Source organism: Canis lupus, chromosome 7, assembly GCF_003254725.2.
Source record: "Canis lupus dingo isolate Sandy chromosome 7, ASM325472v2, whole genome shotgun sequence".
Taxonomy (NCBI): domain Eukaryota; kingdom Metazoa; phylum Chordata; class Mammalia; order Carnivora; family Canidae; genus Canis; species Canis lupus.
Window position 1 is genome coordinate 79,224,366 of NC_064249.1, and position 15,373 is coordinate 79,239,738.

Genomic DNA, 15,373 nt, shown 5'->3' on the forward strand with positions numbered 1-15,373 from the left:
AGGTCTGATCAGTATTAACGTGTTGTGTTTATCCCTCCAAAATTGTCAGGAGGTGCTTTTTTTTTTTTTTTTTAACAATAATGACCATATCCTAAGTGTGCACCACATCGCATTTTGTGGGGCTGATGACTGGGAATTTTCTTTCTTTTCCTCATTTCTTTTGTCAATGTTTTTAACTGAAAGTTGTGCTTGAATTTGTCCATGCTAGAAGAGTCAGAAGAATAAGGAACGAAGTAAGACTCCCTTCAGGCAACTTCACTGCTTTTGCCTATGATCAGAGCTGCCTGCCATCAAGAGCCAGGCACCTGTACCTGCATTTACCTGCAGAGGGATGTATATTTATGGTTTTTTAAAAACCAGTGTTTTTTAAAAAATTATTTTATTTTTACTTATTTATTATTTTTTAAATTATTTGTGTGTATATATTCTGTGATTTGCATTTTCACTTAATGATAGATTGATGAGGTTTTTCCATATTCTACATAATCACATACCTGTGGGATCTACCTTGTTCTATTTAGTTGTTATTTATTGGTTATTATTGGTTAAATTCTACTTACAGAAAATTTATACAAAGAAAGCAGAAATCTTTCTTGAATTCCATGCTGGAGGTGATTTCTGCAACCAGTACGGTGTATACTTTGTCCTTCCTGGGTTTTTTTAAGTTTTTAATTTTTATTCCAGCATGGTTAACATACAGTGTCTTATTAGTTTTAGGTGTGCAGTATAGTGATCCAGCCATTCTATACGTTGCTTAGTACCCATCTTGACAAGTGCACTCTTCAATCCCCATCTTCTGTTTCACCCATCCCCCCACACATCTCCCCTCTGGTGATCATCTGTTCTCTATAGTCAACAGTCTGTTTTGGGGAGTCCTTCCTGATTTCTGTTTTTGTTTTTAATATTTATAGACACACATGTGATTTAGGTGAGTAATTTTTAAGTTATTACCTCAGTTTTTCTGCAGCTTGCATTTTTTTTTAACTTAATAGTATATCTTAGAGATATTTCCTTGTTAATACACGGATATCTTAACTCCTATTGTATTCCATAGTATAGATAAACCATAACTACCGTAACCTCTTAGAGTTGGTGAGTACCTACATTGTTTCTGTTCTAACGTTTATAAACACTATTAAACATTACTGTACATGGTTCTTTATTTGCCTGCTCAAGTGGTCTCTGGTATAAGAAAAAAAAAACAACAATTCCTGGGTTGATGGGGGCATGAATGAGAACTGCCAAATATCCTACCAAAATCTGGTACCACTTGGGTTTCTTACTGTTGGTGATTTTCTATATACAATTATCAATATGCATGTTATAAATCTTTTAAAAATTTTGTTTTCTTGATGATGTTATTATCACATTAGTTTCTCTATATTGTTTTGAATTTTTAGTGCCCACTTTTATTTTGCATTGTTGGCTTTCTTTACTGGTTTACAGGAGGTCTTTTTTAAAAAAATAAATATCATCTGTTTTGTATGTTGCAGATATTTTCTCCTTCTCTCTTACTCATTTGGGATATACTTAATCACATCCAACTATTTAATATTTTAAGTAGTCCAATTATTATTCTTTGTAGCTTCTTGATTTTTGTTTCTTCTTTTTAATAATAAATTTTTTTTATTGGTGTTCAATTTGCGAACATACAGAATAACACCCAGTGCTCATCCCGTCAAGTGCCCCCCTCAGTGCCCGCCACCCAGTCAACCCCACCCCCCGCCCTCCTCCCCTTCCACCACCCCTAGTTCGTTTCCCAGAGTTAGGAGTCTTCCATGTTCTGTCTCCCTTTCTGATATTTCCTACCCATTTCTTCTCCCTTCCCCTATATTCCTTTTCACTATTATTTATATTCCCCAAACGAATGAGACCATATAATGTTTGTCCTTCTCCGATTGACTCTGCATCACTTGACATCAGGGAAATACAAATCAAAACCACAATGAGATACCACCTCACACCAGTGAGAATGGGGAAAATTAACAAGGCAGGAAACCACAAATGTTAGAGAGGATGTGGAGAAAAGGGAACCCTCTTGCACTGTTTGTGGGAATGTGAAATGGTGCAGCCACTCTGGAAAACTGTGTGGAGGTTCCTCAAAGAGTTGATTTTTGTTTCTTACATAAGAAAAAGGCTTTCTTACCCAAGGTTTATGCACATGCTTTTATAATTAAATACTGGGGAAATGGTTAAATTCTCTTGTCCCAAAGACATTTCCAGAATTTTGGTTTGTTTCTCACTGATTTGGAATACTACCTGTATCATAAGATTAATTCTTAAATATATGTAGTTCTTCTTTTTTTTTAAAGATGTTATTTATTTATTCATGAGACACAGACAGACAGACAGACAGACAGGCAGAGAGACACAGGCCAAGGGAGAAGCAGGCTCCAATACAGGGAGCCCGAAGTGGGACTCCATCCCAGGACCCCGGGGTCACGCCCTGGGCTGAAGGTGGTGCTAGACCGCTGAGCCACCCGGGCTGTGGTTCTTCTTCTGAACTTGAACTCATTTCTGGTCCATCAAACTAATTTGTCTACTGCCTCTCTCACTTTTAAATGATGTTAATTTTATAAAAATCTTGCTGTTTAATCAGGAACATTCCTCACCAGGTTACTCCTTCCTAAAAACTGTTTCTTACATGTTTTTACATCCAGCAACATTTTATTTGCTTTGTATTACAAAATATTACATAAATTCCTCTTGGCATTTTGATAGTGATTGTACTGAATTTTAGATTAACTTAGGGGAAGTTTTGCATTATTGCCTTTTGCTAAAGATTTATTTATTTATTTATTTATTTATTTATTTATTTATTTATTTGAGAGAGAAAGAGAGCAGGAGAGTGAGCCTGAGCAGGAGAGGCAGAGGGAGAGAGAAACTCAAGCAGACTCCACACTCAGCGTGGAGCCCAATATGGGACTCAGTCTTAAAACTCTGAACCCTGAGATCACAACCTGAGCTGAAACCGAGTCAGACGCTCAACCAACTGCACAACCCAGCACCCTTTGTGGTCTTGCCTTTTTGACCAGAGATACATTGTACCTCTATATTCAGATCTTAAATGGCCTTCAGTCTCAAGGTCTGTGGTTATCGGCCTCAACATTCTACACATTTCTTTTGTGTTGATCCTTGAAGATTTTATTAGACTGGTTGCTATAGTGATTGGATTTTGTAGTTATTTATTGCTCATGTGTAGGCAGGTTTTTTATTTTTTAGTCCTAGAACTGTACCAAAATCTATTAGTTCTAATAGTGTGTCAGTTGATTTTCTTGATGTCCTAGGAATCAAGATAGAAATGAGATAACTCTGTTTGATAGAAATGTGAGCCATAAATGCAAACCACACATGTAATTTAAAACTTCCTAGTAGTCATATTAAAAAAGTAAAAAGAAACAGTTGAAGTTTAACAGTACTCTTTAATGTAATATGTCCAAAGTGTTATAATTTCAACAAGTAATCAATATTTAAAAATTAGTGTGAAATTCTTACTTTTGTATTACGTCTTCAGAATTCAGTGTTTTATATTTACACACAATGCCTTTGGGATTAACCACATTTCAGGTGCTCAGTACCCACAGTGGCTAGTGGCTACTCTATTGGACAGTGCACAGATTGCTTGCAAATAATGAAATTTTTTTTCCGTTTTGGGGGGGGGGGGCGGGAGGGGAGGTATTTTTTTTTTTTTTCTCTTTGCCTTAAACACTTTTGCTTAGAGTACCAGTAGTACAGTAGTGATGTAGTGATGGTGGTGATATTGGTGGGAGTTCTTCCCGTGTGTGTAACCACTGTGGATTTTGGATTAGACTTTAGAATCTAAAGAGGTTACTTTTCTATCTTATAAGAATTCTTAATAGATCTTAAGTTTAATTTTAAAAATTGACCAGATTGTCTTTTCCTCCATCTTTTTAAACTGACTAGAAATACAGGCATACCTGTGCTTTGCAGATACTGCCTTTTTTTTTTTTTTTTTTTTTTTTAAGGTTTGTGACAACCCTGCATCTAGCAAGCCTGTTGATCTCATTTTTGTAACCACATTTGCTCACTTTGTGTCTCTGTGTCAGATTTTGGTAATTTTCACAATATTACAAATTTTTTCATTAATGTTATATTTGTCATGGTGGTCTGTGATTAGTTATTACAACTAGCAGAAAGTTCAGATGACGCTTAGCATTTTTTAGCAATAAAGTATTTTTTAAGTAAGGTATATACATTGGCTTTTTAGATATAATGCTATTGTACACTTAATACACTACACTATAGTATAAACATAACCTTCTGTGCAGTGGTAATAATTCATTTGACCCACTTTATCACAATGCTCTTTACTTTATTGCAGTGGTCTGGAACCAAACGTGCAGTATCTGAGGTATACCTGTAAATTAATAGATTTCTAAAATGATGAACAATTCTTGCATTTCAGAGACAAAACTTTCACGATCATCATGCATTTGTTCTTTTAACAAATTTTTCAATAGGATTTCATCTGCTTTTGTTTGAATCTATCTAAAAATCTGTTTTCATTTTTCCTTCTTGTTTTAAATGCAATCATTTTTCAGTTTCTGTATCAGGGAGATTTTTCAGGGCTTGTCAGATGAGTTGTGTAAATATACCTCTTGTATACTTCGGAGCTATTTATGTAATATGGGAATTGTCTGTCCTGGGAGGGCTTGGTAGACTAACTTATAAAACATCTGGATTCAATTTGATTTTTAGGGCTAGTTCTTTGACTCCATTTCCTACTCTTCGAAGGTTATTTGTCCATTTGGGTTTTTTGTCTTTGACCAGTTTTGTATCTTCTAGATATATTAGTATTCATTTATGTTTTCAGATATATTGGTATAAGCTTGTCCGTGAAATTTTCTTGTTGTTGTGAAATTTTATTATAATTATGTAGATGTTTTGATATGTAAAGCAAATCTAGAAAGATAGAGGAAACTTAATAGTGGTTGTTATCTATGGGAAGTGGAAGTGGAATTATGGGAGTAGGAAATGGTAGTCTTAAATTTTATATCCTTGGGCAGTTTGAGAATTTTCAAGTAACTTGTTTTACTTTAATAATTGAAAAAGTGTTCTTTCAAACTTTTAAATACTATAAAGTATATAGAATATCATACAGAAATAGGCATATCCATTTTACTGGTCCCAGCACGCCTTAACTGTTTGTTTTCTTCTCTAGCTGGCCTCTGGACTGTCTTCACACTGGGTGGCGTGGGCAGCAAAGCAGCTGCTACTCCAGAACTTTCTTCCCCTCTGGCCAACCAAAGCCTCCTGCTTCTGCTCGTGCTGGCCAACCTGACTGATGCTGCAGATGCACCAAACCCCTACAGACAAGCCATTATGTCCTTTAAAAATACGCAAGGTTTGTGGTACTTTGCTCCTTCCCTCTCTCCTTCCCTCCATCCCTTCGCCATGCTCATTGTGGAGCTTGACTCGGAGCTTGAACTCTCAACCCTGAGATCAAGACCTGAGCCGAAATCAAGAGTTGGATGCTCAACCGACTAAGCCACCCAGGTGCCCCTAAAAATTCTTTCTAATGAGGAAAGAGGATATTGCTTCCCCTGTTGTTTAATAGTTGTATATTTTCATATTGGTTAAAGATGAGAAAAACTTAGACTTTCCTGTCTGTATTCACAGGAAGGTCAAATGAATCTTAGATGAGCGCTCTGATTCTTTATATCCACTTAAGTTTACATTTTTATCCAGAGAAATCCAGGCCAGTGTTTGCCTTATTTAGATCTGCCTGTCCTATTAGGAGTAGGAATGAACCTGAAAACTCCAAGTGATAGGTTGTTTGAAGTTTTTCATTTAAAGCCTGTATTCCAATTAGAATTTTATAGTACTTAAAATTAGAACTCAGCAAGCGTTTTCTGCCAAAGGGCAGATGGCTTTGTGGGGTCATGTGTTATCTGTCACCACGTCTTAACTCTGCTGTCATAACACAAAAGCAGGCATAGATAATAAAGAAGTGAGCATCGCTGGTTTCCAGTAAAACTTTATTTCCAAAACAGATGATGGGCTTGCCCATGGACTGTAATTTGCCCTGAAGTAGCGCTTGAGTAGGTAGTTCCATGTTGAAAGAATAATCTCTAATCAAAAGATTATACTCCCTTTAAAAATAAAACAGGATTGTACTCTGTAGGCCAAATTAATATGGTAGCTAGATTTTCAAGATGTATCGAACACTAGTATAATTAAGATGCGTACGAAGTGAAGTTACTGGATAGGAACATTCTTAAGGCTTCTGAAGAATGTTGCCATGTTCCTTTCTAGAGTTCTAACATAATTAATAGACAGTGCATGATGTGCCAGTTGAATGTACCTTTGCCAACTCTGGTATTACTATTTGTAGAAGAAAACAATAATAGGGAGTCTCTAACAATTTGAGAAAAAAATGAAGACGCATGTATCTGATAGTACTTTCCTGTTCCCATTACTATTCCATTGTGGCTTACTGATTAAGAAAGCAAGTTTTAGAGTTGAGCAGACCTAAGCTTATGCCACACTTTAGTCACTTTGAAGCTGTGAGGCCTCCTACCGTTTGCTTAATGTCAAGCCTCCCTGGCTTTGTCTATAAAATGGGGATAACATCACCTAATAGGATTTATAGAAGTACCACACAAGGTAAGGTTTTAAAATGATTAACTCAGATTTTGCAACATAGCCAGATGTTCAGTATATGGTATTTATTGTTACTTTTGATGCTCAGGTAAGATGTTACTATTTAGGGTCGAACTCTTTTTGGATAGCCATCTTTTTTTTGGTGGATCATTTGGTGCAGTGATTCAGAACACTGACTTTAGGGTTAGACTGCCTTGGGCTCATATCCCAGTTTTTATTCTTTAAAGACCAGTGTCTTGATCTGTAAAGCAGGGGTTATAATCTCTTACCACACAGGGCTCTTATTAAATGAGTTTTTTATCATAGTACAGAGTCATTATATTATTGCTGTAATTATAAGAAGCAGTGTAATATAGTGATGACAACAGAGGCTGATCTGTATTTTATTTTGGGCTAATCGTGGAAAAGTTAATCTCTCCAAGCCTTTATTTCATCCTTTGTGAAACTGGTCAAAATAGTGACATGATCATTGTATGCATTAGATTTTTTTTAAAAAGATTTCATTTATTAAAAAAAAAAAGATTTTATTTATTCATTAGAGACAGAGAGGGAGAAGGAGAGAGAGAGAGGGAGGTGCAGAGACACCGGCAGAGGGAGAAGCAGGCTCCATGCAGGGAGCCTGACCTGGGACTCAATCCCAGGACTCTGGGGTTACACCCTGGACCGAAGACAGGTGCTAAACCGCTGAGGCACCCAGGGATCCCCTAAGATATTAGAGATATTAAAATATCAACTCATTGTGCTATCACGTTCCAGTGTTTTATCTGATAAGATTATACTTTTCTCCAACTCATTTGATCTATATTTCCTTTTTAACTTGCTAACTTTGCTGGCTTTAGTATCTAAGCGAGTCCAGTTAACGGTAGGAAAGGGGCTCTGTCAGTTTTGCAGTATCAGAAATTTTCCCAAGTGGGCTGTAATTTATGGTTTTCATCATTTAGTGACTCTATTTTAAAAAAGGTTTTTGGCAGGATGCAAAATCAATGCCCAGAAATCAGTGGCATTTCTATATACTGACAAGACTGAAGAAAGAGAAATTAAAGAGTCATTCCCATTTACAATTGCACCCAAAAGCATAAGGTACCTAGGAATAAACCTAACCAAAGTGGTGAAGGATCTATGCTCTAAAAACTATAAAACACTTCTGAAAAAAATTGAGGAAGACACAAAGAGATGGAAAAATATTCCATGCTCATGAATTGGAAGAATTAATATTGTGAAAATATCACTGCTACCCAGGGCAACTTACACGTTCAGTGCAATTCCTATCAAAATACCATGGACTTTCTTCATAGAGTTGGAACAAATCATCTTAAGATTTGTGTGGAACCAGAAAAAGACCCTGAATAGCCAGGGGAATATTGAAAAAGAAAACCAGAGCTGAGGGCATCACAGTGTTGGATTTCAAGTTGTACTACAAAGCTGTGATCGTCAATACAGTGTGGTACTGGCACAAAAAACAGACACATAGATCAATGGAACAGAATAGAGAACCCAGAAATGGGCCCTCAACTCTATGGTCAACTAATATTCGACAAAGCAGGAAAGACTATCCACTGGAAAAAGGACAGTCTCTTCAATAAATGGTGCTGGGAAAATTGGACATCCACATGCAGAAGAACGAAACTAGACCACTCTCTTACACCAGACACAGAGAAACTCAAAATGGGTGAAAGATCTAAATGTGAGACAAGAATCCATCAAAATCCTAGAGGAGAACACAGGCAACACCCTTTTTGAACTTGGCCACAGCAACTTCTTGCAAGATACAGCTATGAAGGCAAGGGAAACAAAAGCAAAAAGAACTATTGGGACTTAATCAAGATAAAAAGCTTCTGCACAGCAAAAGAAACAGTCAACAAAACTAAAAGACAACCTAGAGAATGGAAGAAGATATCTGCAAATGACCTCTCAGATAAAGGGCTGATATCCAAGACCTATAAAGAACTTCTTAAACTCAACAGCACAGAAACAATCATGAAACGGGCAGAAGACATGAACAGATATTTCACCAAAGAAGACATAGACACGGCCAACAAGTGCATGAGAAAATGCTCCGCATCACTGGCCGTTAGGGAAATACAAACCAAAACCACAATGAGATACCACCTCACACCAGTGAGAATGGGGAAAATTAAGACAGGAAACAACAAATGTGGGAGAGGATGTGGAGAAAGGGGAACCCTCCTGCACTGTTGGTGGGAATGTGAACTGGTGCAGCCACTCTGGAAAACTGTGTGGAGGTTCCTCAAAGAGTTAGAAATAGACCTGCCCTATGACCCAGCAATTGCACTGCTGGGGATTTACCCCAAAGATACAGATGCAATGAAACGCCGGGATACCTGCACCCCGATGTTTCTAGCAGCAATGGCCACTATAGCCAAACTGTGGAAGGAGCCTCGGTGTCCACCGAAAGATGAATGGTTAAAGAAGATGTGGTTTATGTATACAATGGAATATTCCTCAGCCATTAGAAATGACAAATACCCACCATTTGCTTCGACGTGGATGGAACTGCAGGGTATGATGCTGAGTGAAGTAAGTCAGTTGGAGAAGGACAAACATTTTATGGTTTCACTCATACAATATAAGAAAAAGTGAAAGGGATTAAAGGGGGAAAGGAGAGAAAATGAGTGGGAAGTATCAGAGAGGGAGACAGAACATGAGAGACTCCTAACTCTGGGAAGCGAACAAGGGGTAGTGGAAGAGGAGGTGGACGGGGGGATGGGGTGACTGGGTGATGGGTACTGAGGGGGGCACTTGATGGGATGATCACTGGGTGTTATACTATATGTTGGCAAATAGAACTCCAGTAAAAAATCCAAAAAATAAAAAAAATAAAAAAGGTTTTGCAAAAAATATTGTATACATTTTCCAGTAGTTTGAAATTTGGTGTATTTTACTATAGAAGCTAATGCTGAACATACTGATGCTGATAATACTTTAAAACTATTTAGGGGCGCCTGGCTGCTTCAATCAGTACAGTGTATGACTCTGAATCTCAGGATCGTGAGTTCAAGCCCCACGTTGGGGGTAGAGTTTACTTACTAAATATATGAGTAATAGGAATAAGAATTTTAAAAATAAAGCTAGCTAAATTATATGACGTTACCTAGTTATTTTCTTCATAACTAGATTCATGACATTGGTAGCTGAGCCATAATTATTCATTTGAAAAAAAAAATTGACTCAGCTTGAAGTCCTTTTTTCTTTTTAGCCCTTACAAGAGGATTTTTTGTTTTATGTAGAAACTTTTGTATTCTTTGTCTCAATATTTTTTATTTAGGGCTGGTGGTCATTTAGTTTTGGTAAATAGAACATCTCAGATGTCATGTTTGAATTGTATCTATTAGAGCAGCCTTTGGCCTGGGGTTGTAGCTGTTTATTTAACCTCATGTTCTTATAACCAGTTTAATTCAGCTATATTAATGCAAAAATAGTAATAAGCTCAAAGTATGTGACTTAGTTTAGTTGAATCTTTTTTATATTTGGCTTTTTTAAAGATAAAAAATCATTGTTATGTGGTATTTGCACATGTATTTATAATCATTGAAAGGCCTTGGTTTAGATAGTATAAAGAAATAAACTCCCAGATTTTTTTTTTTTTACATTGGCGAGAACATTTTAGTTTCACTATCTCCTCCAATTTCAGTTATACAGTAGTTTATCAACTATAGTCACCATGCTATACATTAGTTTAGTTCTCTAAGTAAAATTTAAAATTGAAATTGAAATTTTGAACCTAAAATGTAGTGACATATAAAATTAATGGGAATTGAATTGTACACGTTAATGGTGCTTTCATTATTTATATGAGGCACGGTCCTGAAAATACTGACATAATATTTTTAAAATTTTGTGGTTTCTGTGTTCCAGATAGCAGTCCTTTCCCCTCATCAATTCCACACGCTTTCCAGATTAACTTCAACAGTTTGTACACAGCTCTCTGTGAACAGCAGACATCTGACCAGGCAACTCTCCTCTTGTACACATTGCTCCATCAGAATAGTAATGTTAGAACGTACATGTTGGCTCGCACAGATATGGAAAATCTTGTAAGTATCACACTACACATTTCATGCTTTTTGTATTGTTTAATCTTTTGAAGAGCGGTTTCTTTTCCCAGGAGGGTAAGTATGTTTGCCTGGTTGCAAAGGTGAGGTTGAGAGATGGATGGGGAGCTGCCACCAGGCACAGGGGTACGTAGGACACAGCGCACATGGCAATGTTGTCACAGGGCAGGAGAACACAGCAGCATGACCAGCTTCCCTGTCCTTCAGGACTTTCTCTCCCCGTGATCCAGCCTGATTAAGTCCTTCAAGAAGCGCGGCCTGTTGTTCTCAGGATATTCATGTCGTCGTGGCTCTTTTCAGATGCTAAGTGTCCACCCACCAAGATCATATAGCTAGTCCCAGTTGCAGCAGGTTCCTGCTGAACATGGCTAAGAGGAAGGGTAATATTCCAGCTCAGTTTCCCACATGTCCGTCCCTTCAGCAGGCTTTGACTCGAGGCCTGCCCATGCCGGACAGCACTTACATGCTCTCACTATCCCTATTATGTGAGTGAAAAACTCCGATAGGGAATCTCAGATTTTTGTTTGTAACTAACATGTAAACAAAAATGTTTCTTTCTTTTTTTTTTTTTTTTTTTTTAAGAATTTATTTATTCATAAGAGACAGAGAGAGGCAGAGACACAGGCAGAGGGAAGCAGGCTCCATGCAGGGAGCCCAACGTGGGACTCAATCCCAGGTCCCCAGGATCAGGCCCTGGGCCAAAGGTGGCGCTAAACTGAGCTACCCAGGCTGCCCACAAAAGTGTTTCTGAGTGGAAAAGTAACCTTGTCTCACTAAGGTATTAATGTTATAATTTAAATATATGCTAGAGAGATACCTGTGGGCTGTGTATACCTGAATAGAATTGTAAACATCCCTGAAATAGCCAGCAGCTTGCTGGTGGCATTAGGAATGTTCCCCTGTACCAGTTTTTACAGATTGATAGCAGGATTCACCAGAGATTCGGTGGCCATTTTTTCAGTGTTAAAATATTGAGTTGACGTAGAATATTAGAATTCATCGAAAGACTATGTTCTATGTCAAGGCAACACAAAAGATAATATATATAAAGTGATGAATGAACCTGTCTGCACACCAGGTATATGTTGAAAACATTGGTTATTTTAAATAGTAAAATTGGATGTAATAGTGTAAAGCTCATATGAGCACAAACTTGGAGAGATGACTTTACTGATGGGAGAGTTGAGAATATGCAGAGGCAGTTCTGAGCATGTCGTATCCTAAGGGAAATGATGACAGTAAACAGATAGCCCATGACACTACTTGTTGTAGAAAGTTCCACCATGATAAGGACGTTGGTACACAGAATGTGCAGGAAACAGTCCTCTGTGTGTGATGACATACACCAGTAAAAGCTTAAAAGGTTTTCTTTTTGGGTTTTTTGGAGTAAGGGGTGGAGGGTTGTATATTTATTTTTGTTTTTAATTTCTGATATGATTATGTTGATAATGTCTCAGCTGATGTCCTTATCTATCTTTTTGCCTTTCTTCTGTAATATTTTTTAAGACTATGATTAGAAAATGGGATTTTGGTAGGATACTTACTAGGCTGATCTGATTTTATTAATAATTTTGTTCTATAATCTTTCCTATTAAGACACATTAGTGTTTGACACATTAGTGTTTGTAAGAATACCTGATGTGTAAGTTCCTGCTAGCCCGAGGCAGACCTGCCTCTCTTCAGTGTCCCATGTTGGCCTACGTGGTCTCTGCAGATCCTGTCTTTACGTGGTGGCAGACCGTCGTACGGGGTAATTGTTTCCTCTACTGGTATCAGAGCTACACACCGGAAAAGTACTTTCAGGCATAAGCTGGTCTGTGTGGTTTTCTTTTTCCTTTAAAGAAACTTATAACTATGAAATTAAAACAGAGTACATAATGAAAGCATAAAGGTTGAAAACATTGGTCTTATGATGAAGTAATTGAAATAGTAAATTAAAATTTCTATTTGATAGGTTTTACCAATTCTTGAGATTCTGTATCATGTCGAAGAAAGAAATTCACACCACGTGTATATGGCCCTTATAATATTATTGATCCTTACAGAAGACGATGGCTTTAATAGATCCATTCATGAAGTGGTAAGTTACCATTGCTTTGCTTAGAGTTTTAGAGTTTCTTAACAGGCAGGTCTTTCTGCCAAGCTTTACTGCAGCCTTAGCATTTCTTTCTTCTTTTCCTTCTTGTGGATGTTTCCGCAGGAACCTGGCTCAGGAATGGTGTGCCTTTCTTCAGATTTATGAAGTGCTTTTTTTCGAATATTAGCCACTGTTAAAAACTCAATCAAAACGGTTTCTTTAGTTATCAAGGCGAATGTTTTTGCTGCCACTGAGTTAATTTTTCTTCTCTGTTTTGTTTCCCCTTTTTAGTTTGAAAGAAACTGTCAAATAGGCTTGCCTCTTGTATACAGAGTAAGGGAAGCAATAGGGAACAGAGAGAAGGCAGCTGGGAAATGAATGGTCTTCTGTTTTTGGAAATCAGTAACATAATTTAACTCTTTCAATTTTAGTTCTGTGGGTGAGTTCCAACCCCAAACTGATTTTTATCTTCCTCTTTGTATTTTCTTTGTGTCAAAGTAACATATGTATATAGTTTTTTGGGGGAGGTTTTTAAAAAGATTTTATTTTTAAGTCATCTCTACCCTGGACGGTGGGGCTCAAAACTCACAACCCTGAGATTGAAGAGTCACACACTATTGACTGAGCCAGTCAGGGGCCCTAACACATGTACATAATTTTAGAACTTATACAGAAGTGTTGGGTTTTAATGCAACATGATACATCCTGTGTCTACCCTACACCTGATTCCCACACCCCAAAGATCGATGCTTTTGACTCTGGCCATGTTTCTAAATAACGTGCTTATCTTGTTATTTCATGATTTTTCAGATTTAGATATTCACTGTTCTCTTCCTAAAATGGAAAATAAGTCATTATTCACTCTCTTTCCTGCACATCATGCTTGTTCCCTCTGGGTTCCCAGCCCCCTCTCTGCACATAGACTTTTCCTCTCCTTCCATTTTATTATCATTTTTAGCTTGAGAACTCAGCATCTTCATGATTATAATTAACTAGTATTCTTAGTTCAGCTATGTAATGTATGATAATGGCATTTCCTTTCTTGTTCAAGTTTTGGTTTTTCCATAGCACACAATTACCCAGTTTTGTTTGTTTGTTTTAAAGATTTTATTTATTTATTCCTGAGAGACGCAGAGGGAGAAGCAGGCTCCCTGCGGGAAGCTGGATATGGGACTCGATCCCAGGACCCTGGGATCACGCCCTGAGCTGAAGGCAGATGGTTACCACTGAGCCACCCAGGCGTCCATTCAATTGCCCAGTTTTTTATTCACGAACCAATCACACTAAATCAGCTCCGGTACTTCAACAGAACTGAGGACTCCCTGTAAATGTATTAAAATGAGTTACATAGTTTCTTAGTTTCATTTTCTTCTTTGACTTCTGTCTTTAGCAGTGTTGGAGGCTTTACTCAAATGTTTGGTGACCAGTGTTTGTTTATATTTAGAAGTAAGGCACTGAAAAGTTGATTGTAAGTTTTGTTTGTGGGCAGGACTGACTTGCTTTAATTTACTCTAGGTGGTCTGTTTTTCTGGGCACTCTACTATCGACTTTTCTTTTGGAGGGATCAGTTTCTCTGGGGGCTCTTCCATTCATTCTGCTGTGGGGATCTAGTGGAAGAGGAGTTAGGGCTTTCACTCTTAATAGGGTACAAATACTCTTTTCTTTTCTTTTCTTTTCTTTTCTTTTCTTTTCTTTCTTTTCTTTTCTTTTTTCTTTTCTTTCTTTTTTCTTTTTTTTCCTTGTCTTCAGTAGGGTTTTTGTAGCATGTTTATTCTTCTCTGATGATGTTCCATTAAAACTTTTTTTTTTGTCTCTTACATGGTGTAACCATCGCTTCAATTAAGATTTAAGGAATCTTGACACTGTAAAAAGAGGATAAAACATAAAAATTTCTTGATTCTTGTGTTTAGTAAAATACCACCAGCAAGAAAGAATTTGTATGGGTTGTCTCATTTTTTATAGCATTTATCTTTAATAAGAAAAACCAATAAAATTTTTAAAAATATTTAAGTTGAAATATAAAATGTGCACAAATTTTGAAGGTACTTAGGAGTTTTACATATGTGTATACCTGTGTTGCTGCCACCCACATCAAGTTATTGAACACTTCTAGCATAACAGAAATGCCTTTTCCTGGCCAGTACCCCACAACCAATCAGTGAACTACTATTCTGACTTTCCTCCCAACAGATTAGTTTTTCTCTCTCCTTGAATTATGATGTGCTCTCTATTTTTTTGGCTTCTTTTACCCATCAGAGTGTTGCTGAGTTTTACCTGCGTTATTGCATCATTATTTGGTTCTTTTGTATTATTAGGTGCTATTCCAGTGTATGAATATGCCACAGTAAATTTATTCATTCTCTTGGTGGTAGATATTTTCTTTTTTTCCCACTTTAGGACTATTTTTGATAAAGTTGCTGTGTCCATTTTTGCATCTGTACATTGGCAGACATACACACTCATTCTCTTGAGTATACACCTAGGGTAGAATTGCTGAATCAAGGTCAGGTGTGTGTTTAGCTTGACAAGACAGTGATAAAACTGAAGTTGTGTCCAGCCCTGAGTTCACAGTTCCACTCCAGGGCTCTATAGGAAGGAC

The 15,373-nt window shown here is 37.2% G+C and overlaps 1 protein-coding gene across 4 annotated transcripts in view; it reads left to right on the forward strand.

Annotated features, from left to right (window-relative positions):
* Positions 1 to 15,373, forward strand: part of DYM (dymeclin) — a 340,736-nt gene that overhangs the window by 133,163 nt on the left and 192,200 nt on the right. For all 4 annotated transcript variants that reach the window (XM_025429635.3, XM_025429632.3, XM_049112965.1 and 1 more), the window contains 3 exons: positions 5,183 to 5,365; positions 10,501 to 10,679; positions 12,652 to 12,777. In XM_025429635.3, the coding sequence (XP_025285420.1) occupies positions 5,183 to 5,365; positions 10,501 to 10,679; positions 12,652 to 12,777 (488 nt within the window). The remainder of the gene's footprint in view (positions 1 to 5,182; positions 5,366 to 10,500; positions 10,680 to 12,651; positions 12,778 to 15,373) is intronic.